Here is a 26,663-nt window from a genome sequence, read left to right on the forward strand (position 1 = left end):
TCGATGCTCAGTCCTTAATGAGTCAATGAGTCAACTAGTTGCCAGGTCAGCGTAAGTGTGAGACATATCAGCAAACTAACGTCTAATTTGACGGAAGCAAAGATTAGTGTCATACTGATTACTTTTTATAAGATACAGGGTTACCATTTGGGGTTAAATTAAAAATAGGGTTATTATGTAGGATTCGAGAAAATACGGGGTTACCATGTAGAAAAACCCAATAAAAAAAGGAAGAAGTTAAATGAAATTGCACTTCCCTTTGAAGCTACCAAGTAATGTCGTTTTCTGGTTGAGCAAAATGAAGTAGGGGATTATAAAACGTCATTATTTTCCCTTTCAATTGAAGGCACAAATTAGAAAAAGTAATTGAAATCTACCCTTTTATGATACAGAATTAAAATAGTGTTGGAAAAAGGTAAAAGGGATTTCTTTCTATGAATTCGTCACCTATATAAATACCCCCATCTATATCTAACTTGTTTGCTCTCACTTTCTCACTACTAGTATTCTGCCTATATCCTACATAATTTGTTCAAATAATAGTTTGGATTTACTTTTTCTTCTCTCGATTTGAAAAAATGGGTACGGAGTCGATTGAAATTCTAAACTCTAACTCACTCTCATCCATTTTGGATAAACCCGATAATTCCAGCAAAAAGAACGAGTTATGGTATGAAGAAGAAATCGACGAGGATCTCAAATGGTCCTTTGCTTTAAAAAGGTACGGGTTAGCCAGGACCCTGGTCCTCTGCTAATGAATTATATGCGAATTTGGTTACTTTTTTATTTTTAAAATTATTCAATTGCATAACTAGTTCGTGGTATGGTGAATTTTCAATCTTTATTTTGGCTCCCTCGATGTTTAAATTCAACCACCCGGCATCAGAGAAATTTACGTACTATTGTTCCTTGTTCAGAAAATAAAAAGAGCTCGCAATGTAAATTATGTTTATGCACGGGACTATAAAAAACAAGTAAAACCTATGATTAATTGCTAAACAATTTCTTTTAAATTCTAGTGTGTGTAAAATCTTCTCGGGAGTAAATTCTTCTATTTTGTTTCAAATTCATAGATTTAAATTTTTTTTTTTTATATGTAATACTATAACACTACCCTAATCTACATTTCAGCTTAAAAATGTCCTAATTTTCCAATATTGAAAACGGTACTCACATGCAAAACTTGTTTGTTTCCATGAAAATGTAACAAAATCATGTGACTCCATTGGTCACGCCAAAACTGAATAAATTTGCCGAAAAAAGTGCGATATGTAGAAAAGGTTTTACAAGATCATGTTTACTCTCTTTCGTAAAATTAGTTAAAAAATTAACTAAAAACTGAAAAGTTAAATAAAACCTGAAAAAAAGATGAAATTTTAAAAAATAGTTGAAAATTATGATTTGAAAAGATACCTGATTTTTATTAAAACTATTTGGTAAACTAGTTGAAAAGATAACTGATATTTGATTAAATGGCGTAAAAGGAAATGATTTATTATTGTTATCGTTTATGCTTTTATTATTATCGTTGTGTTATTGTCGTTGTCACTATTAAAAGTAATGTCACAAAAAAAAAAAAAAAAACTAATTAAGTTGCACCCCAAAGTATTTGATATCAAGATAAAAAATGATAGCTCTGACTTGTTTGGATTGAGGGAAAATGGCGGAAAAAATAAGGGAGTAATGATTTGCGGTTATTTTATTGTTTTAGTGAGTTTGGTACCCCACTAGATTAAATTCTCCGGTAATTATTTCCCTTAAAATATTACCCCACTAATTGTTCCCTTCAGTCTAGGCGAGCCTAATGGTAAATGAAAGAGCCGTGGAGTTTTCTTATTTCCAAATATTTGAAGGGTAAAAAGGGTAAGCATAATAAAAATGGGTATCTGAAATCTAAAATACTACCTAAAGTAACATTTCATTTTAGGTAAATTATTTGGGCAAATAAGCTATTCGACAAACACTGGCAAAACTAGGGCTGAGCAAAAAAATATGATACGAATTTTTTATGCGAATCTGACCCGAAATCCGAATTAAAACATTCAAATATGTGGATACCATTTAAATTGGATATCTGATCAGGTTTATTCCGATGAAACTGGATCGGATATGGATTGAGAAATTTTGAATTCCGGATATTCGAATCCGATTCGAATTTTAAAAAACTTAAATAAGAGGAAAAACTTAAAAACAAACCAAGACAAACATTATAAAATAACAACAACAACAACAACAACAACAACAACAACCACAACAACAACAACAACAACAACAACAACAACAACAACAACAACAACAACAACAACAATAATAATAATAATAATGCAAGGCAGTAGACACAATTACACAAACTAACAACATAAACCTTAATTCTCATCTCGCCTCTCTAATCTATTAATCTCTATCATCTTTTTCATTCTCATCTCGCCATTCTCGAGCTCCTTAGTCATCATTATTCATCAGTTCATGAGATAGTTTCTTTATCTTTTTATAATCTTTATTTGATGTATTTTCAGTCGATTTTATAATTACTGTCTCCAAAAAAACTAGTTGATTTTCAGTCGAGATGATTCCATTTTCTTAATAATATGATGCATTTTTTTAAAATCTAACTTTAAGCTATTGTAAATTAGTGCTATTATGTAAACTTTGCAGTTTTAAGACTTGTAAAATTATGGTAGGAATTGACTAAATTATCTTTTTATTACTGACAAAACTAAATTGAGGCGGACTCTATTATGCATTATAAAACCAGATCAAATCCGGTTTCCGAAATCTGGATATCCAGATTTTTGGATTCCGGATTTTTGGATATCCCAGTTATTTGAACCGGATCTGAATCCCCAGAATTCATAATTTTAAAAATGGATGATATCCGATCCGGTTTTGAAATCTGGATTAGATATCCAGTTTTGCTCAACCCTAGCGAAAACAATAAGCTACCTGAAAATTTTGACAAAAAAACTATTTAAGTAAAAAAAAATAAAAAAAAGGTACCTGGCATGAAAAATAGAGCCTTATCCCTTTTTTTTTCTCAACAAATATAAATTGATCAAACACACAATTATATTAAAACTGAAATAATATTTAAAAAGAAATAAATCTTGTGTCCTTCGAGAGGACCATACTCCGTACACCTAAACCTTTATAATAATTCATTTGGTAGATTGCCTTTAGGTGAAAGGAGGACGATCCTCGCGAAGAACAAAAGAACTTTTCTTTAAAATGCTCAACATCATTTTGCCAGTCATACAAAGATAATTTAGTCAATTCCTACCATAATTTTACAAGTCTTAAAACCGCAAGTTTAGATAATAGCACTAATTTACAATAGCTTAAAGTTAGATTTAAACGCTTCTAACTTTTGAAAAACATTTTACAATAATTAAATTTGATAAACAAAGACTTCCGGAGTACGGTATTAACTTAAAAAGTTGTATGGAATTAGATATCTTATCTTTATAAATATAGAAACATTTAACCCTCCTCATTAACCCACATCATCATTTACAACCTTTTTTTTATTTTTTTATTTTTTTAAAAAAGAAGTAAACCTGAGACCCGTATAAATATATCTTTTTAAAATTTCTAGAAAGTTAACCTCCACATTTAATGTTCAGATGCTATGAAACGTTAATCAACAGTATCAACATTATATAAAATAACAAAGGAACAATTTGAATTTTAAAGGAGCAACATTATAAATAATTTGAAAAACTTGAGATTTAAAATATATTTAAAATTTTAGAAGTATAATCATAAACATTAATAGTGAATTACGTAAAAATGTTGTATATTACAAATATTTGTATATAATTTGTATAGAAATTATACCAATACCATTTATACTAAAAAAAATTGTAAACTAAATAAAAATGTATTATTACTAACCAAAAATTAAGCTTGTGAGTCATGCAAACACAATCTCCTTTTTGTATCAGGTTACTCAATTTCAAGAACTAAAAGACAAATAATAAATGGGAAAGATGGCTATGAATTTTGAGTTTAGGTAGATCAGATTAGAAGGTAAGATGAGTTTAGTTAGTTGATGAGATTTAGGGATTTAGGTGATGGGTAAAGGGAGAAGGATGGATATGAAGAGCCGAGATAAGGGAGGTGAAAGTGATAAAAAAAAAAAAAGACTGAAAGAAGAAGTAGGCGAGAGGTATGGGCTTGGGTTGAGTATTTCAAGTGAAATAATGATGGACCTATGGTCCATGGGCGTTAGGACGTGGCTCCATTTATTTGTGAGGAGGTGTGTGTTTGCACAAATTTTCATTTAAGACGGATCAATCCGTCTTAAGTTTAAGACGAGTCAAATAGTTAGGATAAAATAAAAGAAAAGTTCATAGATACTGGCAGAATAATTATCTTCTCTACATAAGTGGCGTAATATTTTACCTATTTACTTTTAAGACGGATATACCCGTCGTCCTAAGGGAAACCAATTATAGTAGTAGAATAGAGTTTGTTATCTTTTACTTCCTTTATTCCAATCAATTATATACATTTGATTCAAATATAACTCAGGTATATTCGACAAATGTATAAAAATGATTGGAATGAAGGAAGTACAATTTACTACTTCCTCCATTTTTTTATCTTCCCATTTTATTTTGCACAACATTTAAGAAAAAATATTAAATAATACAACATTTTATGACGAAAAGTAAGGGCCATTGATAATCAGTTACTATAATTTTTCACTCTTTTACGTGATGAATTATATAGACCTTAATATATACATAGTAGTAACAATTTTGTTAAAAAACTAAATAAAATCACAATTTGGATAAAACATGCTCGTGCAATGGCACGGGCTTTAAAACTAATATTCCCTATTTGTCAAAAAAAATTCTTCCCACTTGATCTTGTTCGGTTTGATGATACTCTGATTGTACTCATTATATGTAGATATTAGTTATTTTTATTGTAATTTTTATTGTAAATATAATATATGTTTCTTTTTAAAATATATTTTGATGATAAGTATAAATATTTTCTACATTACGTATACTCGAGGGTTTACCCAGTACACACCAAACCTAATAATTAGCAAATGCGGGTTCACTCATCACCTAAAAAAAAGTATAAATATTTAGGTTAAGATATGATTTTTTTTATCAAGGTTTTCAAATGAAGATGCTTGAAAATATTCATGTAGAGATGTAAATCTATGTGTGGTTACACAAATTCTCATTGAAGACGGGCATATATATCCATCACAAGCTTAAGATGGGTCAAGTAAGTAGCATTATGTTTTTGTCTTATCTACCTATTTGAATATTATTTGATCTTTTTTCAACTTGTTACGGATATGCCCGTTTTTAATGAGACTTGCTGGATTGATTAATTGGTGTCACTATCATCCTCGACCATTCATAATTTGTGTCACCTAAAGGGTAAATGACCCATGAGGCGATGAAGACATGTAATCTTGTGTTTCAGTGTCCTTTATATATATTCTACGTTTCGAAGACATAATATCACATCGTTGATCATATAAACTGAAATATATAACAAATTTTTAAATTTGTTATTTTAAATAATTTTGTAAAATCATATTCGTAACAACATAAATTACTTACTCTGTATATAAATACAATAATTGAAGAAATGCAAACAGGAAGAATGGTTGAAAGCTTTTGATATTATTTGATAAAAGAAATGTAATACACCATCTACATATATAGCAAAACTAAGGCCATAAGATCTAATCTTTCCTAATACTAAGGCTAGAAGATAGGAAACTAATTAAACACTTTACATATAAGAGAAGATATTATGCACTAATATATTTCATATTCACACCATACGAATATAATCTTCCAATACTCCCCCTCAAGTTGGAGCACTAGGTGTTTCTATGCCCAACTTGGACTGAAGATACACAAAAGCTTCACTCCCGAGTGCCTTAGTAAAAATATCCGCCACTTGCTCCTTGCTCCGTACTTGAGACGTGGAAATAGTCTTATTCATGAGATGATGTCGTACAAAATGACAATCAATTTAGATGTGTTTTGTACGATCATGAAAAACGGGATTCTTCGCAATATGGAGTGCTGCCTTGTTGTCACAATAAATATTCATTGGCTGGGAATGCTTGACTCCAAGTGACTCGAGGAAAGATTTTAGCCAAAGGAGTTCACTTGTCATGGCTACCAATGCCCTATACTCTGCCTCAGCTGTGGATTTTGACACCGTCGTCTGTTTTCGCGCTTTCCATGAAATAGGAGAATGACCAAGTGATACATAATATCCAGTAATCGTCCTTCTTGATATCGGACAAGCTCCATAATCTGAGTCTGAATAGCCCCTCAATACCAGGTCACAGTTACGATCTATAATGATTCCTTTTCCTGGGCAGCTCTTAATGTAACGCATTACTCGATAGACTGCATCCAAGTGCTCCTGTCGCGGTGCGTGGACGAATTGGGACAAGCCATGTACAGCATATACTAAGTCGGGCCTCGTGATGGTCAAATAGATTAAGCGTCCCACTAGTCTTCGATATTTCATTGGATCGCCCAATAGTCGCCCTTTTGCCAACGCTAATCCATGGTTCGGTTGGATGGGAGTAATAGCTGGCTTTGCTCCTTCCATCCCAGCCTCTTTCACAATTTCCAATGCATATTTGCGTTGGCTAAGAAACAATCCCTTTGACCCGGTTGCAACTTCTATTCCCAAAAAATACTTAAGCCTTCCAAGATCTTTAACTCCAAAGCTTCGGTCAAGGAAAGTCTTTAGTCTATTACTAGCTTGTTCATTATTACTTACGACAATCATGTCGTCCACATACACTAATAATCCAATGAAAATGCCATCTTTGTTGTAAGTAAATAAAGAATAATCAGCTAGTGATTGAACGAATCCATACCTTGTTAATGAGCTAGTCAATTTTGCAAACCAGTTTCTTGAAGCCTGCTTTAAACCGTACAATGATTTCAAGAGCCTACAAACTTTCTTTGTCCCATTACTTTTAAATCCGGGTGGCAAACACATATACACCTCCTCATCTAAATCACCATGTAGGAAGGCATTGTTTACATCCAATTGAGCTATAAACCATCCTTTCGCCACTTCTACCGTTAGCAAACACCGTACACTCGTCATTTTGGCAACGGGTGCGAAAGTTTCATGGTAATCCACGCCTTCTATTTGCGTATAACCTTGCGCTACCAATCTCGCCTTGTAGCGCTCTATTGTCCCATCTGCTTTGTGCTTCACCTTAAAAACCCACCGGCATCCAATGGTTCGTTTTCCTTCCGGCAAGTCTACCACCTTCCACGTTTTATTAACTTCCAATGCCTCTATTTCTTTGGCCATTGCTTGTCGCCATTCCTCCTTTTGTGCTGCTCCTAGATAGTTTCTTGGCTCGCGCACCGCATCAATGTTGACCAAATAATTCCTGTGATTAATAGAAACACAATTGGTGGTGACATAATTTGCTATTGGATAACGGGTACCTTTCTTTGCGGACGTCGATTGAACTGGTGGAGCGTCTTGAGTGGGGTCGATTATACGGGTCGACTTGCAAACGTAGTCCTTCTTCCAATACGGTTCAAACTTTTCTCGTGCTCCTCGGCCAACCTGTGCACTAACTCCCACTGTCTGCTCTTGCTCTACTTGTTCGTTCTCATTGGTTTGCTCATGATTAGTGGTATTTGACTCTCGGTTCACTTCAGCATTACTTTCTTCCCTTGACTCATCAACATTTTCATTTGAAACATTGTCACTATCTTCCCTTGACTAATCCACATTTTCATTTGAAATATATTTGTCATGGTCAAAATTCTCTATTACCTCGTATGTGTCTGATATATTAGTTTGCACTTTCCCGTCTGAATTTGTGGAATTAATGTCGGAAAAAGGCAAAACATGCTCATAAAAGATTACATCCCTTGACTCAAAAATAGTCCGAGTTTTTAGGTCGTATACTCTCCAACCTTTCTTGTTGTGTGGGTACCCAACAAAAATACACCGCTTGCCCCTCTCATTAAATTTGTCTTTCGGCCTATCCTTGTTGTGGGCATAGCATAGCCTACCAAAGACTTTAACATTATCAAAAATAGGTCGTTCACCATGCAAGACTTCATAAGGAGTAAAACCATCGAGAATACGAGTTGGCGTACGATTAATTAAATATGCAGCAGTAAGAACACATTCACCCCAAAAATTAATTGGCAAATTAGCTTGGAAACGTAAGGCTCTCGCTTTTTCTAATATATGTCTATGCTTGCGCTCTACCCTACCATTTTACTGTGGGGTGTCAATGTTACTTGTCTGAAAAATTATCCCATTCTCGCCATAATACTCTCTCATAGTCCCAGATAGAAACTCCGTTCCATTATCACTTTGCACTACTTTCACTTGTTTTCCGAATTGTGTCAAAGTCATTTTACAAAAATTCATCATAATTTTACTCACTTCTCCTTTATCACGCATCAAATAAACCCACACATTTCGACTTTTATCATCAAAAATTGTGAGAAAATACTGTGCACCCGAGTGACTCTTAGCATGATATGGACCCCGAATGTCACAGTGTATTAAAGCAAATAAGTCTGAACTTCTTTTATCATTAAGTTTAAAAACCGATCGTGTTTGTTTCGCTCGACAACATGCATCACAAATGTCACTGGAGTTCCATAACAAATCAACACCAACTAAATTATTGAAAAGAGATAAAGTATTGCTAGATGGGTGACCTAGTCATTTGTGCCAAAGTCGTGTGTCTTGCTTAGCACTGGTCCGAGCTACTTGCACTTTGTCGTTCTTCAAATAATAGACCCCATCACGCTGCTCCCCGCGTCCAATCTTCATCCTCGTAGATTGGTCCCGTATAACGCAATAGTCGATAAAAAAGTCACAACACAATTATTCTCTTTAATCAACTGTTGTACTGAAATCAGATCACAAGTTAACTTTGGGACATATAAGACATCTTTTAGAACAAAATTATCGTTCAATACGACTTCTCCATGTTCTTGTGCCACTATGTGCGTCCCATCTGGTAAGGTCACTTTGGAAGGTGCTTCTCGTCTTATTTTTGTGATCAATTCCCTTTGTCCAGTCATGTGGTGTGAGGCACCACTATCCAATAACCAATTAATCATGTTATTATTCATACCTGCAATCTTTTGATTACCGTCTGATGATTTCGCACCGAGCAAGCTACGCAACTGTGTCATTTCCTCTGCCGTGAACGAAAGCTTCTGTGTCTCTATTTCATTCACTATTGCTGCATTTCCTACCTGAAAAGTATTCCCTGTGCCTCTGCCACCACGTCTGTATCCACGTCGTCCGCGGCCTCGGCGGTGTTTTTCCCAGCAATTATACTCGGTGTGGTAAAACTTTGTGCAGTACGTGCATCTGACTGGATCTGCATCCTTTGCTCCATTATTTGAAACGAAGCCACAACCTCTACTTTCTTCATTGTTCATCCGTGCAGCCATTGTTTTTTTTTTTGTGTTATTAATTGTTCTGAAAATTGCGGAAGCTTTTAATTAGGATCGAATTGCTCCTGATGCCATGAAGAAATGCAAACAGGAAGAATGGTTGAAAGCTTTTGATATTATTTGATAAAAGAAACGTAATACACCATCTACATATATAGCAAAACTAAGGCCATAAGATCTAATCTTTCCTAATACTAAGGCTAGAAGATAGGAAACTAATTAAACACTTTACATATAAGAGAAGATATTATGCACTAATATATTTCATATTCACACCATACGAATATAATCTTCCAATAATAATTACAGTGTTATTAATTAAAAACACATCCATCTAATCACAAGAACAAAGAGTTCCCTCTAGGGTTTTTTCCTTGGGAGGGTTTGAGAGCCCCTAGACGATTTCTAGGTTTTTCTCACACAGTTATCAAAATTTTTCACAAAAATCTTCATTTTTTCATCATTCCACACAAAAACTCAATCATTTATAGAAAAATCTATGTGTTTCTTTGAATTTTGGTCCTGTAGCATTTTTCTCTGGATTTCCGTGTTAGTAAGTGGTTTTCTTTCTGCCCTAATTTTGAGTATTGCTTTTCTGATGGAGAGGTCTAATTCCACTGCACAATTGCAAATCCGGCGGAATGAGGAGGAGGACGGTGACCATACCAGACTGGAACATGGCGTGGAGTTAGAATGGGTGGCCGGGGATGGGGATGAGACTGACGTATCCAATTTGTGCGTGGTGGGTCAGCTTTGGACGGAACGACATGTTAACCTTAAAGCCCTGATCGATACCATGGTGGCGGCCTGGAAAACCAAAGGTGTGGTAGGCGAGGTTGTTGATAAGCAGAAGAAGATTATTACCTTCAAATTTGATGACGGGGAGGACAAGGCTCGGATTTTGGAGGAACAGCCATGGCATTTCGAAAGACATATCTTAGTGTTGGCAGAGTTAAATGGTGAGGCCATTCCCACTGAGGTAACTCTTTATTTTTCCCCTATATGGGTTCGTGTCTACGATCTTCCAATTATGGGTAGGCAAAATCTAGAGAATGCGTGCAATATAGGAAATGCTATTGGTACGTATGTGTCGGTTGATAATTCTGCCAATCCCATGATTAATAGATCAATGCGGCTTAGGGTTATCATTGATGTTCGAAAAGCCCTCGTTGACTCTATTCATATGAAGCTTAAAGGTGGCAAAAAATGGCGTGTTCGAATTTCCTATGAAAGCCCGCCTTTATTCTGTTATATTTGTGGGAGGGTAGGACATGGCGAGAAGGATTGTGGGGATCGTAGGGGTCCTATAGGAGAAGGCAGAAGATATGGTGATTGGATGAAAGCCTCTCCGTGGAGGGTGAATCAGGGAGGTGGGGGACACAGGGACAAGAACGGGTCATGCGCAAAAAAACTCTTTGATGACGAGGAAAATGAAGTGGAGGTGGAGGAGAGGGAGCTTAGTAGAATGGTTGAAATGCTAAGGGGGGTCTCGTTGACGCGGGCACATGGGCATGAGAAGGAGCCAGTGGTGGCTATGTCGTCTGAGAGTATGGGGGAGTTCACAGCTGGAGGGGTTGAATCGTTGGCTATGGAGGTTAACAAAGAAGATAACACCATAGTGAATAGGGAGGGGGGAAGGAAGTTTATCAAAGTAAAACGTTCCAGTGGTTGTCATGGCGGGTTGGTGAATCAGGAGAAAGGGAGTGGTGATGGTGGAATGACGGTTAACATGGGTAAGAGGAAGAAAGGGGTAGGGGAGGATTGTTTGGGGAGTGTTGTTCCCGAAGGAGGGGTGAAGAAAGTTCGAATGTCGAATGACGGTGACGTTTCTTTATCTGAAGTAGCGGAGGTTGACGTGGTTCAACCCCGTGAACAACAATGAAAATCTTAAGTTGGAACTGTCAAGGGTTGGGCATTCCCTTGACAGTTGGTACCCTCCGTGATTGGTGTTGGAGGGAAAGCCCGAACATTGTCTTCGTTATGGAGACAATGATTAGTGCTAGAGATTTAGAGAAAGTTCGTAATAAATGTGGTTTTACGTCGGGTCTTTGTTTTAGTAGTAGTGGTAGGTCGGGTGGTCTGGGGTTATGGTGGAAGGACATTAATGTCCATCTTGTGTCCTATGATAAGCATCATGTAGCTGTCAATGTGGTGGGTGAGGGGGGAGATGTTTTATGGAAGGCGACGGGGGTGTATGGATGGCCGGAGCAAGCAAATAAACACAAAACATGGGAGATGTTGAGAGTTCTTTGTCAAAATAACAGTAGTGTTCCTCATATTCTTTTTGGAGACTTTAATGAGATTCTATGTGAGGATGAGAAGGAGGGTGGTGCGGCTAGGCGTGAGAGGCGAATGGATGACTTTCGAACAACTTTGGATGATTGTGGGCTCATTAACCTTGGCTTTAAAGGTAACAAATTCACGTGGCAGCGAGGCCTGAGGGATGGGAATTTTGTTCGGGAAAGATTGGATCGTGCAGTAGCTACGGTGGAGTGGAATAACCTATACCCAAATGTTGAAGTTCGAAATTTTCCTATTTTTTTCTCTGATCATGGGGCTATTCTCATTCATGAAGTGGAAGCGGGCCTAGGTCGATGAGGTAGCAGGGGGTTTAGATTTGAACCTTTTTGGATGGCTGAACCAGAATGTGGAGAAGTGGTGAAGGAAGCTTGGGATGAAGTTGCAGGGTGGACTGTAGTCGATAAGGTTGAGACGTGCTCACGGAAATTGACGAGATGGGCCAGACAGAAATTTGGCTGCCTGAAACGGAGGATACGCGAGCTAGAGGAGGAACTGGAGAGGTGGCAACGAAGGGCCCCTTCTGCAGATATGCTAGGTCGTTGCCGTACCATTGTCGAGGAGTTAGAGGTATGTCGTATGCAGGAGGAAACATACTGGTATTCTAGGGCCCGACGGAGTGAGCTACGGGATGGTGATAAAAACACGAAGTATTTTCATCATAAAGATACCCAAAGGAGAAAGAAGAACTTAATCTGTGGGCTCGAGGATGACGCGGGCAATTGGCAAACCGAAGAAGAGAAAATCTCGGATATTATTGGGTCATACTTTAATAATCTTTTCAGGTCACATAATCCCACCGGGTTTGATGATACTCTATCGTGTGTCCATAATATTGTTACTCCCGAGATGAATGACATTCTGGATAGCCCTCTAAGCGATGAAGAAATCAGGTGCGCGCTTTTTAATATGCATCCAAATAAAGCCCCGGGGCCGGATGGATTACATGCTCTTTTCTACCAAAAATATTGGAATATTGTGGGTCCGGATGTGTGCCTTTTTGTTCGTGACTGGTGGGAGGGGGGAGGTGACATGGCTGCTCTCAATAAGACCTTGGTTGTGTTAATTCCGAAGTGCAATAGCCCGAAGAAAATGACGGAGTTTAGACCTATTAGCCTATGTAATGTGATTTATAAGATTATCTCGAAGACTCTTGCTAACAGGCTTAAACGGTTTTTAAACGATATTATTTCGGAGAATCAAAGTGCTTTAATTCCCGGGAGATTTATTACGGATAATGCTCTTTTTGCGTTTGAAATTTTCCATGCTATGAAGAGAGGAGGGGAAGGAAGACAGGGAAATATTGCACTAAAATTAGACATGAGCAAGGCCTACGACCGTGTTGAGTGGTGTTTCTTAGGTGAGGTGATGGGCCATATGGGCTTCTCGGAGGGGTGGAGGACGCGAATTATGAGGTGTGTATCGACTGTGACGCAATCCTTCATAATCAATGGCAAGCCAACTGGTTGTGTTCGACCAAGCAGGGGTTTGCGGCAGGGCGATCCTATTTCACCATATCTCTTTCTTCTCTGTGCGGATGTCTTCTCTTGTTTGCTTCCCGGAGGCTTTGAGACAGTCAAATACACGGTATGCGTATTTGTCGAGGTGCGCCTAGAATTTCACATCTTTTCTTTGCCGACGATAGTATTCTTTTTGCTCGAGCTAATACAGAGGAATGCTCGGTTATTGCTAACATTATTAGCACGTATGAGAGAGCATCGGGGCAGAAAATTAATTATGATAAATCGGAAATTGTCTTTAGCAAAAGGGTCGGAAGTCAGCAGAGGAACGATATTAAGCGTAGGCTGGGAATGCGCGAGGTTGATAGACACAAGAAATATCTGGGTTTGCCCACCATTATTGGGAAGTCGAAAAAGATGGTTTTCGCGAACCTGAAGGAGAGAATTTGGAAGAAGGTGAGAGGTTGGAAGGAGCGGCTGCTTTCAAAACCCGGGAAGGAGGTTCTCATTAAAGCTGTTGCGCAGGCAATCCCAACATATATGATGAGTTTGTTTGCGATTCCTGATGGTATTATTGATGAGTTGCATATGATTATGGCTCGTTTTTGGTGGGGATCGACGGATACTCAACGGAGAATGCACTGGATGAATTGGGACAGGTTGTGTCAGCCGAAAGCATTAGGGGGTATGGGCTTTAGAGATTTACGGGTCTTTAATCAAGCACTCTTGGCTAAGCAAGTATGGAGGTTAATGATGAATCCTCAGTCTTTGGCTAGTCGTGTTCTTAAAGCTCGCTATTTCAAAAACGACTCAATTCTTGAGGCACGCAGGGGATACGATCCGAGCTTTATATGGCGGAGTTTATGAGGGGCTAAGTCCCTGTTGCTGGAGGGTCTGAAATGGCGGGTGGGGAATGGGTATAAGGTTAGCTTGTGGGATGATGCGTGGTTGAATGGGGAGGGTGCAGGGATAATTCCTACCTTTAATCTTGAAGCCGACCCATCTTTGAAGGTGGCGTGTATTATCAACCAGACACAGGGGTGCTGGGATATGGATGCTGCGAGAACTTTACTGGTTGAGGCTGATGTGGAATGTTTGTTGGAAGTCCCTATAAGCAAAAGACTACCCCCGGATGAGCTCTATTGGTGGCCAACAAAAGATGGATGCTATACTGTCAAGTCGGGTTATTGGCTGGGAAGACGAGGTAGTATGAGGGCGGCTTGTTATGGCGATGATGAGGAGAGCCAGGCTCTTTGGCGTCTTATCTGGTCTATCAATGTCCCTCCAAAATTGGCTCACTTTATCTGGCGTGCTTGTGCGGACACAATTGGCATGCGTAAACATCTCTTTGAACGACACTGCAGCTCGACACCAACATGTAATTTCTGTGAGGAAGAGGAAAGTATTAACCATGCTATATTTATGTGTGATTGGGCGAAGTGTATTTGGGAGGACAGTGGATGCTGGAGTGTTGTCGAGGCCACAATGGGCATGTCGGGTAGGGATCGTTTTGGGTGGGTGTTAAGGAATCTTGAGGAGAATGATAGGGGCAAATTCCTGGCAATATCGTGGGCTATTTGGACTATTCGTAATCAACGAATATTTGATGAGTCGCCTCCGTCGCCTGAGCTTGTTATAACGGGGATGATTAAAATGGTGTCTGAGTACCGCACCTATTCCAAGCGGGTTTTTGACAGTCCATTGAGGAGTGTGAGCAGCCACGATAGCCATTGGACTCCACCCTCGGCTGGGTTTATCAAAATCAATACTGACGCCTATGTACCAGGAAACGGGGTGATTGGTTTAGGAGCAGTGGCGCGCGATGAAGCTGGGAATATTATGTGGATTGGGAGTAGGAGGGTACGGGCGAGGTGGAATGTGGGTGTAGCGGAGGCTCAAGCTGCCATCTTTGGGTTGGAAATGGCCAAAGACAGGGGAGGGGCGAATGCGATTATGCTGGAGAGTGATGCCCTGTCTTTGATTAATGCAGTGAGGAGTGGTGTGTCTTCCCGAACTATGGTGGGTCTTTGCGTCGATGATATCAATTATCTCCGTCATCTTTTTCCTAGTAATTGTGTGTCCCATGTCAAGAGGGGTGGAAATGTTGTGGCCCATTTAGTTGCGAGATTGTGTGAGACGGTAGGTGATACCATTGTAATGACTTCGGATTTTCCGCTTGCGATTTCTGCTATTGCAAAAATTGATCTAATATAAAGACCGTTTTCCCTTCAAAAAAAAAAAAAAATTAAAAAAACGAGTAAAATCAGGTGAAAATAATTAAGAGTAGGTAACAATTAACTGAAACAACTTATTTTGTGTCAGTGTGCTCCACAAAGGGACAAGTGAATTTCCAGTTAATAGATCCTACAACCAGTTGTATGCTCTAGAATCCGAGCTATATAATAAAGTTTTCGAGTTTTGTTTTAAAGAAGTCGAGCTATACAATAAAATTTCTGAATTCACTCACTTAAACATAAAAAAAATTAACTTTAAGAAAGCTCAATAAAATTACACATAAGCTCAATAAGATATAACTTGGTTGTATGATACTATTGTACCACTGGAGGTATAATGTTATTTGTGGTGAATTTCAGGACATCATTCTACTTGATACCAAACGTTTTGGAAAGGTTTGAATTGCTAACTAACCTTATTGTACTACAATATTGAACTAACTCTACCAATATTTTATCGGTTTTTCTAACATGTATCACGAGGTGTTGGTTGCGTGCATGTACGTACATGAACATGCAGGTGTTGGTGATTGATGGGAAGATGCAAAGCGCAGAGACTGATGAGTTTATATACCATGAGTGCTTGATTCATCCTGCTCTCCTTTCTAATTCTAAGTATGTTTATTTATACCATGATTGGTTTTTAGTCATAGTGACGTTGGTTTTGCTTGTCTAATAATTTAATGACGATGATAACAGCCCGAAAAGTGTGTTCATAATGGGAGGTGGGGAAGGTTCAGCTGCGAGAGAAGCCCTTAAACACAACTCTCTTGACAAAGTTGTCATGTGTGACATTGATCAGGTCATTCATTCTTAACACGCTTCTTTCATTATTCTTTTTATTTTTTTTCTTTCTTTTTAAACAAATTACATAATTACAACTATTATTCTATTAATCATATACTCCCTCCGTCCCGGTCATTTGTTGTCCTTTTCCATTTTTGGGTGTCTCGGTCATTTGTTATCCTTTCTATTTTAGGAATGCATTTGATGAACAATTTGCTCATTCACACTCAATTTAGTCCACATGTCATTTAGTAATTGACTCTTTCCTCTTTTCTTGGTCTTTGTGCCAAAACGAAAGGACAACAAATGACCGGGACGGAGGGAGTAACTTTTTAATTTTGAATACCAAGACATAGCATAAGGTCGACGAACTAGTTAATGGATAGAGGATTATGTGAATTGTTTTTTCTAAAATAGGGCTCAAAATTAAAGAAATTAACAAAATGGGATTTTGTTGAAACTTATTATCGAAAATGGGTCCACATCATACCCGAAGCTAGACTCATATTCAAGTCGCTTCCCCCCTAAGCGACTACATTCCGAGTGCCATAAAAATACAGTTGCTTTAAATTTTAGCCCAGGGATCGAACTTGAATCGCAGCATACTCAAGAGTCACGACGCTAACCACTATACCAGCGAAATATTATAACTATATACAACGCTGAAAACGATAATATTTTAGGGTGTGTTTGGATTGAGAGATTTGGAGGGAAAGTGAGGGGAGGGAATTGAAAGGATGGGAAATCATTATCTCTTCTCATATCTCACTCACTTTATTTTATCATACCCGTCCTTCAAATAATAAAAATGATGACATCTCATATTAAATTAACGATGTAGCACAAGAAAAACGTAGTGCACAAAATTAAGAGGTAATTTATAAAATATATTAGATGATCCGCGATCCTAATTATAAGCCATTCAAAACAACCAAATAGCTCACGCTGATACTTATATACTTCAAAGTTCAATCTGAAATTGAATGACGAATAGTAAAAATAATAAACGACATCTTCCGGATCACAAATTGCATGTTCAAAAATACAATTTCTTGCTTAGTCCGTCTTATCGGAATTTAGCTCTAAGAATACATAATTCTTAGCTCTAAAAATATTAACTGACAATATGTTTAGAGCTATAATAATGAAACTGTCTTATAGAATACTTAACTTTGAACATAATTGATTTCGTTTTGCAGGAGGTGGTAGATTTCTGCCGTAAATACCTGACTATTAACCAAGAAGCTTTTGCCCATAAGAAGCTTGAGCTTGTCATCAATGATGCAAAGTAAGTTTGAGTCTAAATACAAACGATTGGTTAATCTATATATATCTATTAATTATTACTAAAACATGAATAGTTTAATAAGAGAAGTTATTAAAGGGAAAGTTGTTTACGTAAATTTTAGTTGATTTTACGTTAAAACTGTTGGAAATATAGTATCACTATAGGGGCGAAGATATAATTAGAGAATATTTGTTATTGTGTCGTGGTATGGAGGCCAGTGAATGAGAAATGAAATCGCCCCGACTACGGTACAAATCGATATAGGCGTCGTCCCCAAGGTCACACAACACTCCTAAAAGTTGTGTACTCAACCATTAGGAGTTGGAACTCATATGGTATGCTCAAAATTATCATAAAGAATTAGTAGAGATATATGGAAGATGTGTGTGTCTCAAATGACTACATACTTCTCATATTTATAGTGATTAATTAGCACTATAAAGAGGCATAACCACTACCATAAACATGGAGTTAATGGGGCTATAAACATGCAATTAGTGGAGAGATTCTCTTACGAGGTAATGTAAAGCTTCTCTACAATGCAATGTATCTAGACAACATTACTAGCTTTTGCATTACTTCCAACAATCCCCCACTAATGCAAATGATAGACAAAATTCTGAGCATATTAATAAGGATTGATACTTAAGCATTAATATCTTTCGATTTGAATTAACACATAGTGAAATGGAACAATTCTTTCATCACCTAGAGAGTGAACGAATCTTGAACTCCTAGACTCCGGAGTAAATTCCAAACACATATCTCACCTTAAGTTCCAGACGAGTTCCGCGATACAATTCAACAAATTTATGGCCAAATGAACCTTGGGATTCTCACGAGTGCTCTAGAGAGATAGCATAGTCTCTCATAGAAGGAGGCCAATCCTTCACACTCACGTAGGTGATTCCAACAAATCTATCTCCATATAAACCACTCACGCATGAGCTATAGAATCAGTAAGAGCTCTAAGGCTCAACCTCTCAACATAGCGGTGAATCCATCAGGTCCTTCTCAATAAGACCACCCAAATAAAGGGATATAGATTCATTAAAAGCTCTAAGGCTCAACCTTTCAACATTGCGGTGAATCCATCAAGTCCTTCTCAATAGGACCACCCAAATAAAGGGATATAGATTCATTAAGAGAAATATCTCAACCTTCATCATTACGGTGATCTCATCAAGTCCGTCTCACAAGGACCATCCAATTTTGGGCTATAAGTCCATTAAAAGCTATATGCTCAACCTTCCAAAATAGTGTACATGTCATAGGAAGGGGAAGTGTACACAAGTATGAGTTATCTATGGCTTCGTTAGACCACCCTTACATAGCAAGTTCTGGTATCCACCACAAATTCCTGAACTAATAGGCTTTTGCCCCATTCCCCTCGACAATTCTAGGACTTCTTTCTTTCTTAGTCCATTAGCTTAAATATGCTCCACTCAAATTTCACAAAGATAATAATTTGTGAGCATATTATTCTCAATCAACTTTCTCAAATCTCAAATCTGCATAAAATGTGTAAATCTGCAAGTCGTCATACACGCTATTTTAGCATTATTAAGTTGATGTTAGCATTATGCTAAAGATAAACATTAGAAAAAACTTCATGCCCCCAGAATTAAGTAGTAGCTAATAATAGCTTCACAATCACCCTGCATCTTACCCTGCAAGATTAAGAGCAATATAATATGCTTACACATAGACAAGGTTATAATAGTCTTCTCAATAGACTTAAAATAAGATCACCATTAAAGGTGAAAATGTATAGTACTCACCATAGATCTCACCTTGTCGATCGTCATTACCTTTTGGTCGATTCAGTATCTTTCTAGATATCCAACATAGTGCAATTCTTAATATTGCATCTTAGGCACTTCACCAAATGTGAATGATAATTTTGGTAATGAATACACAAACAAAATGTACTTAGCTGCATAAGCTACATTGAAGCAATTATACATATTAGACTTCTCAAAATAGTCAAAATATGTTCTCTTATAACTCATTAGCATCATTATTCTAATTAAATAAAGAGCTCTACTCTCATGTCGTTTAAAAGAACAAATAATCTTCTTTATTATTTTCTCTTTCTAATAAATTGACATAGAATAAAACATACACGTAGTATTTGTGATTTCGCACCCAAAATCATATTATTCACTAAAACCTCTATATACATCATCATTCTTATATTAGAAAACAACGAATCTCGATGATTGTTTCACTTTATATTTACGCTTTGCAAATCCACAATATTTTACGAAAAGAATTTGACTTCTTACAAATATAAAATCAATCATCATAATCTTATATAGTGTGTAAGCAAAATATAACATAAATAATTGAACCTTACGCAGCCATTACTTATTGACATAGCCATTATCCAACAAATTAATAATTCTAATTTTGGTTCAATTAGTCACGTTTAAAACATGCGATTATCATTTTTTCTACATCCCCACAATCAAATATATACATACTCTTCACAAATTATAAGATATCAATTCTAAACTTGATGAATAAATTTATCAAATAAGTTGAACGTCTTCCCCCACATGTTGTCACGCCACAAATTAGTGACAAACATAATTGTTCAAACAAAATATAGACATTATTCATTCATTCATCATCTCAACTTGTAGATATCATATAATAATTGACAAATTATGTTCTCCATAATCTACTTTTATGAAGCTTTGACAAATAATCATTTCCAATTTTTGTCACACATATCCAAGATACTATATCAATTTAAAACAAAATATTTAACCCCCACATTTGGTTCATAACTCAAATATCAATTTTAGTTTATCTTATAATCAAAACTAAATAACCAATCCAAATGTGTGAAATATTTTGCTTGATAAACATATTGTACACATAACAATATCTTGGACACTTAATCATTCTAGCTACTTGTCAATAAAAAAACTTGGAACAATTTCATTCACATATTCTTGAAATCAATTATCAAAAGAGTAATTTTGCCAAGATTATAGACATATCATACCAAATAAAGTAGTAGCTTAAACATACGAACGATTAAGACATATATAATTTGACCAAACCTTCATATTTATCATCATAAATATTTTAAAGGAAAGTTTCGAGAACATACCTTAACCACAAGAATGGAATTGAGCAATAAAATTATAGATAATACCATTCTTTTATAAGTTTTCATAAAAACTTTCAGCATACTACCATGACATTGTTGTCCATTGTAAGGATGGAAGATGACCGAATCTGCTCACGGCTTCAACTACAAAGTTGTAGCCCTTCTTCTTAGCTTTCCAACGCCATCTTACACGCCTCAAACAAAGCTCTAGAGATCGAGTTATGGCCAAAATACCAAACTGCTGTCTCACCCTCCGCGGCCTGATTCTTATACCCGAAGAACAATATTTTTGGCCAATAGAAATAATTCCAATGACAAAAATAATGAACACAACAACAATAATAGCGATAAAATTTCGTTTCTCAATTGTTGGAAATATATTATCACTATAGGGGCGAAGATATAATTAGAGAATATTTGTTGTTGTGTCGTGGTATGGAGGCGCCACTAAATGAGAAACGAAATCGCCCCGACTACGGTACAAATCGATATAGGCGTCGTCCCCCAAGGTCACACAACACTCCTAAAAGTTGTGCACTCAACCATTAGGAGTTGGAACTCATATGGTATGCTCAAAATTATCATAAAGAATTAGTAGAGATATATGGAAGATGTGTGTGTCTCAAATGACTACATACTTCTCATATTTATAGTGATTAATTAGCACTATAAAGAGGCATAACCACTACCATAAACATGGAGTTAATGGGGCTATAAACATGCAATTAGTGGTGAGAGTGTAGAGATTCTCTTACGAGGTAATGTAAAGCTTCTCTACAATGCAATGAATCTAGACAACATTACTAGCCTTTTGCATTACTTCCAACAAAAACTAATTAAACCACCATTTAAAAAATGAAATACATATTGTTCTATGAACAGTGGTGGATCGAGGTGGTATACTTTAAATAACAAATGAATACAAGTATACAACACAAGGCACAAAACGAAAATGAAATGAAAGCAGAGAACGGTTTATTACACTCAATCAAATAATGTTGAACACACTAGAGGATTTCAACCCTACTAGCTTTGGGTTGCACGAAATCTCTATAGGATAAGACGATTACTTTGTCAAAGACTATTTGAACAAAGACTTTGGTTCATGTATCATCGAAAATTGGTGGTTGGACGAAAGTTATTTCGGTGAGGTTAAAAGAAAAATTTCACTTGATTTTATAATTAGACATGTATATAACGATTTTATACAAGAATTATTCTGATTAAATTACAATTTCAAATTTACGGAGTTATTTATTAGAAATATTATGAGTGTTTGTGTAGGGCTGAATTAGAGGGAAGGAAAGAAAAGTTCGACATAATTGTCGGAGATTTGGCTGACCCTGTTGAGGACGGGCCTTGTTATCAACTTTACACCAAGTCTTTCTATGAGAAAATTCTCAAGCCCAGACTCAGTGAAAATGGCATCTTTGTTACCCAGGTTTTTTGTTTGTTTTGTTTTAAAATCACACTACTTGTAGAGTTGTACCCGCAGTTCATATTCCCCTTTTTTTTATCGTGAAGTGTGCGAATTAGTTGAACCATTAGATACTCTCCATACATAGTAGCACACAAATGCAGATGTCAATTGATTTAGTTACTAAAGTTATGAGTGATAATACTCGGCCAAATTGACAAATTGGTAAAAAAGCTCAAGGGTGGTGGACAAATTGGTAAAAAAACTTCATCTTTGGACAAATTGGTAAAAAAAAAATGACTACTTGGTCAAATACACCAAAAAAAAAAAGAACATTTGTAAAAAGGCGTACATCAAACCCTAACCCGACCCCGAAACCTGTATATACCCGACTAACCTGTATTTTCCAAATCCGAAATAGCATCGACCCATATTCTACCCGAACCCGTAACCTGGCCGTTAGACTCATTTGATAAGTCTAGTTAAGTTAGTTGTTAATAGAGCGATATATATTGCATTTTTGGGAGACGGAGGTGGAGTAATATGTAGTTGGAATTTGGAAAGATGAGTAATTAAGAAACAATTTTACAATACGACGGTTATATTATGTAATTTCACAAAAAAAATAAACATTTTATATTAAAAATTAATCACTTTTGAGAAGTGGTCCTTCTATAATACTGAGTAATAAATAATTGTCATCGCACAGGAGTAAAAAAGGTCACTTTCGTGTCATCGCACAGAGCAACCGTGTCGTAAAGTAGAATATGCGATTAAGAAATTTGGTTATTTAAGTACACTCTAATTATGTGCATGGTTTTTTTTGGTGTATTTGTCCAACTAATCCTTTTTTATTACCAATTTGTCCAAAGATGAAGTTTTTTTACCAATTTGTCCACCACCCCTTAGTTTTTTTACCAATTTGTCAATTTAGCCGATAATACTCATGACCTGGGTATAAATCTCATTAACATTAAAATCGTCTTTACAACTCTTTTTACATTAAAAAAAACATACTAGCTCACAAACAAAATACTTGCGCTTAATGAAGTCTTTTTTTTTTTTGGGAAGATGAGTGCCATTAACTAAGTCAACCACTTCCCCGTAAGGGTTTGAACTCAAATGCATAAATTACTCCATATCGGTTTGAAAGTGTGTTTGAGAGAGTCTGAATCCTCTATCCCATTTTAATTTACTAATCCTTAAAATACTTCATGTGTAGGCTGGGCCGGCAGGTATTTACACACACAAGGAAGACTTCTCTTCTATATACAATACAATAAGACAAGTCTTCAAATGTAATTACATTATTCCCGCTAAAAATAAATAAAAATATAATTTCTTTAAATTGCAAAATACAATAAACTCTCTGTAATTCTGCAGATGTAATAGCATATACCACTCATGTGCCTTCGTTTGCTGATACTTGGGGATGGGTTATGGTACGTTCCACCCATTGTCATCAATTGGTTATTTTTATTAGAGGATATTATATACGGTATATCGTAATATATGTATTGATATCAATATATTAATTCTATGTTTATGTATTGTTAGCATTCTCGTCGTTATTTAACGAGTAGGCCTCGGATCACCCATTTATGATAAATGCTGAAGAGATCGATGAGAAAATAAAGGATCGGGTTAATGGAGAGCTGCTCTACCTCAATGGCGCAACCTTTCTTTCTTCAACTACTTTGAACAAAACTCTTTCTCAATCGTAAGTTTCTAAATATTAATTATTCAGCTAATGAACTTTATTTTAGAACATTGTACGCCGTACTAGTTATGGGTTGCGATCGTGGATCAACTATCAGCTTAAATTGGTTGTTGCACCTTGAAATGCAATTACAAAAACCTATAAAAAGGGGCGTGCTATACATTGCCAACGTGTTTGGTTTTTTTTTCTTTTTTTTTTAATTAACATCGTCGACTTTATGGATTTTTATCTATTTTCTTGTGTGGAATATAAATCAACAATGGCAATAGGCTTAAGGCCTCTATTTAGGGGTCACCGGCCTGTGCTTTTGTAGGCATTGTTTTCGGCCTAATCCAGTAAATGTTCTAGAGGATGGTAAGACTTACATTTAAAGGAATCCGTTTTTAAAATGGACGATTTTCACTAATTATTTAACGGAATAGGTCGATTCCCAAAATAATTGTCGAAAATGGGTCCACGTAGGCTTGGAATTTACGAAGTTATGGTCAAGGGTCAAATCGCCACGGCGCTTGGCGACTTACTTCGAAGACATATTTCCATGACTCCCCTCCCCTTCCCAGTTTCATAGCCCCAAATCAGGAAAAAAAAAAATTTAGGCCAAGTAGCCAGCCCCCATGGCTACTTTAGGCCAAATCGTCAGCCCCCATGGCTACTTGAATTTGAGACATACTCAGCAAACCAAGATATTAGTCGCCAAGGTGCATGACGACTTTAGGCCAAGTCGCCAGCCCCCATGGCGATTTTATGCTCAATTATCATAACAGCAAAATTTAGGTTTGGTTGCAATTTGGGTATGGTCGCCAACCGAGATGGCGACTTAAATACAAACCTAGGTTCGGGTATGACGTGGACCCATTTTGGGTAATTAATTTCAAAGTCGACCAATTTCGTTAAATAATTAGTCAAAATCGCCCATTTTAGCAAAAAATATTCCATTTAAAGGTAGTAAATCACTAATTTGCTAAACTTGTGCAGGCTGTTGCAAGAAACTCATGTGTACACTGAAGAAAGTGCAAGGTTTGTCCATGGCCATGGAGTCGCTAATCGTCTCTGACCAATCTCGAAGCTAATCCGGCCTCGACTAGCCATGGCCCTCTATAATGACTGGCATGCAGTTGGACATTTGAATAGGTAGCATACAGGAAAATAAGAGTGCGAAATATTGAAGCTAAAGATTTTTTTTTTCTCAATTGTGTGTTTAAGCATTCAAATTTAAAGATTCTATACTAAATTGCTCTTATCATGAGTTGATGATATACTATCGTTAAATATGTTTGGCACATGGTTGCAATTTAGAGGTGGTAATCGAGACAGTGAAGGGAAATATCCGTAAAATTCCCTTAAATTTTAAGGATTATAACGCAAATTTAACATGTGAATATGGTCATAAGCGAAATATACAAGAGAAACAATAAAGATTAAGAATCAACCTCGGGTCCTAGTGCAAATCGGCAAAATGATCAGAAATCAATGTAGATTTCCTCCTAAATGTTGCACCCAAGACCGTCTGAGACTATGCCCCTTGTGCTAGAATGTATTCTCTAATTGCCTTGCAATATTGAGAGAATTGTTGTGAGTTTTTGCAAGATGAGAGATCTAGGTTTCAGAGGAAATTTTTCCAAAACCCTAGTTTTGTTTCAAATGATTCAGTTAGGTCAAAAGGAGAGAGGCTCTCTCCTTTTGTCTTGTTCGGCCAAACCGTGAGCCCAGGGGAGGGAGTGGGCTTTCACTTCCTCCTTATTTTAACTCGTAGTTCAAATTTCAAATTACTAAAATGTATATGACGGGTTTTCAATTATAAATCGTCATTGGTTATCGGTTATTAACGTATCAACTGGTAACATGACTCAGTTAATATATTAATACACGTCCGACAAAGACAATATTGTATAATTAAATAAATTCAATATACATTAATTAAATATAAATCGTTTATATTCAATTTACGAATTAACTGCTTAATTCATATTAGCCATTATTATTTAATCCGTATTAAATAACTATCTCAACATCGCGTTTGACTAATTACTAGTCAATAACTCCGACTAATCGTTAGTCATATTAGGCATCAACATGATCATTTTTTCATACCGTCACATCTCTCAAACGTATCCTATAGGTGTGACTTTTAGGGACCAGTTGATCACCGCCATCTGTATGACAATAACGTCAAACTTATCTAGCAAGCCAACCGTTATTGATAAACGTGGACCAACTGATATTAATACAAAAGTATACCCTTTGATCCTTTTAGAGATTTAAATGTTATTGCACTAATCAGAGAGGACACCACCCCAAACAAGCTCCCACTTGTCCGTACAAGTGTATGTGTAATAACGTTATCCGCACTAACTGGAGGACACAGCTCCAACAAACTCCCACTTGTCCGTACAAGTGTATGTGCGATAACCGATCTGCAAAGGTCGTATTTTACAATCGATCTGTATCAAGAGTGGTTTCCCCGACTAGAGAGTAACTCAACTGATAAAACGAATTCGTATTCAAGCATGGCCATGCATTTCGATTCTGACTCCTCGAGTGGCCCTGAGAAATATCGAGTAACTGATAAAGGCTGAATATTTCCTTCAACTCGACTCCTTCCGATCTAAGCACGACATGAAATGACCCGAAAAAATCTACTTGGCCCCCTGTTACGGATGACCGTGAGAAAGAAACCAAAGTCACCCAAAATCTGCCTTAGTCTCAAGAGACAGTCGATAGTCAAAAGAATCGACTCTTAGGATCACCATGGAGGTCCTATCCACGACCGGGCACCGAATGTTATAAAACATTTAGGACTCCACGTCGATGTCACAATTGTGTCCTACGAGATATCCGTATAAATCGCCTCTGTGATTGGTCAATCAACCTTTTGACT

At 36.7% G+C, this 26,663-nt stretch overlaps 1 protein-coding gene across 2 annotated transcripts; it reads left to right on the forward strand.

Moving 5' to 3' along the window:
- The first annotated feature begins 488 nt into the window (after window positions 1-488).
- LOC141612053 (thermospermine synthase ACAULIS5) lies at window positions 489-25,056 on the forward strand. 2 transcript variants are annotated; one of them, XM_074430756.1, is made up of 11 exons: window positions 496-721; window positions 15,539-15,569; window positions 15,811-15,846; window positions 15,971-16,065; window positions 16,150-16,252; window positions 17,436-17,524; window positions 21,933-22,089; window positions 23,288-23,363; window positions 23,449-23,507; window positions 23,649-23,785; window positions 24,761-25,016. In XM_074430756.1, exons 1-11 carry the CDS (start codon window positions 579-581, stop codon window positions 24,837-24,839), a joined length of 1,005 nt encoding a protein of 334 aa, XP_074286857.1. In that variant the 5' UTR covers window positions 496-578; the 3' UTR covers window positions 24,840-25,016. The 2 variants fall into 2 exon arrangements, with proteins under 2 accessions (XP_074286856.1, XP_074286857.1); XM_074430755.1 differs by lacking the exon at window positions 15,539-15,569 and having other exon boundaries at window positions 489-721; window positions 24,761-25,056.
- The last annotated feature ends 1,607 nt before the right edge of the window (window positions 25,057-26,663 follow it).

This window comes from Silene latifolia, chromosome 11 (genome assembly GCF_048544455.1).
Source record: "Silene latifolia isolate original U9 population chromosome 11, ASM4854445v1, whole genome shotgun sequence".
NCBI classification, from domain to species: Eukaryota; Viridiplantae; Streptophyta; class Magnoliopsida; order Caryophyllales; family Caryophyllaceae; genus Silene; species Silene latifolia.

Excerpts from the sequence above, each read along its gene's own strand:
- LOC141612053 (XM_074430756.1), top strand. The coding sequence starts at position 579 with ATGGGTACGGAGTCGATTGAAATTCTAAACTCTAACTCACTCTCATCC. Across the intron at positions 17,525-21,932 it reads CTTGTCATCAATGATGCAAA|GGCTGAATTAGAGGGAAGGA; the intron begins GTAAGTTTGAGT and ends GTGTTTGTGTAG. Across the intron at positions 23,508-23,648 it reads ATACTTGGGGATGGGTTATG|GCCTCGGATCACCCATTTAT; the intron begins GTACGTTCCACC and ends TTTAACGAGTAG.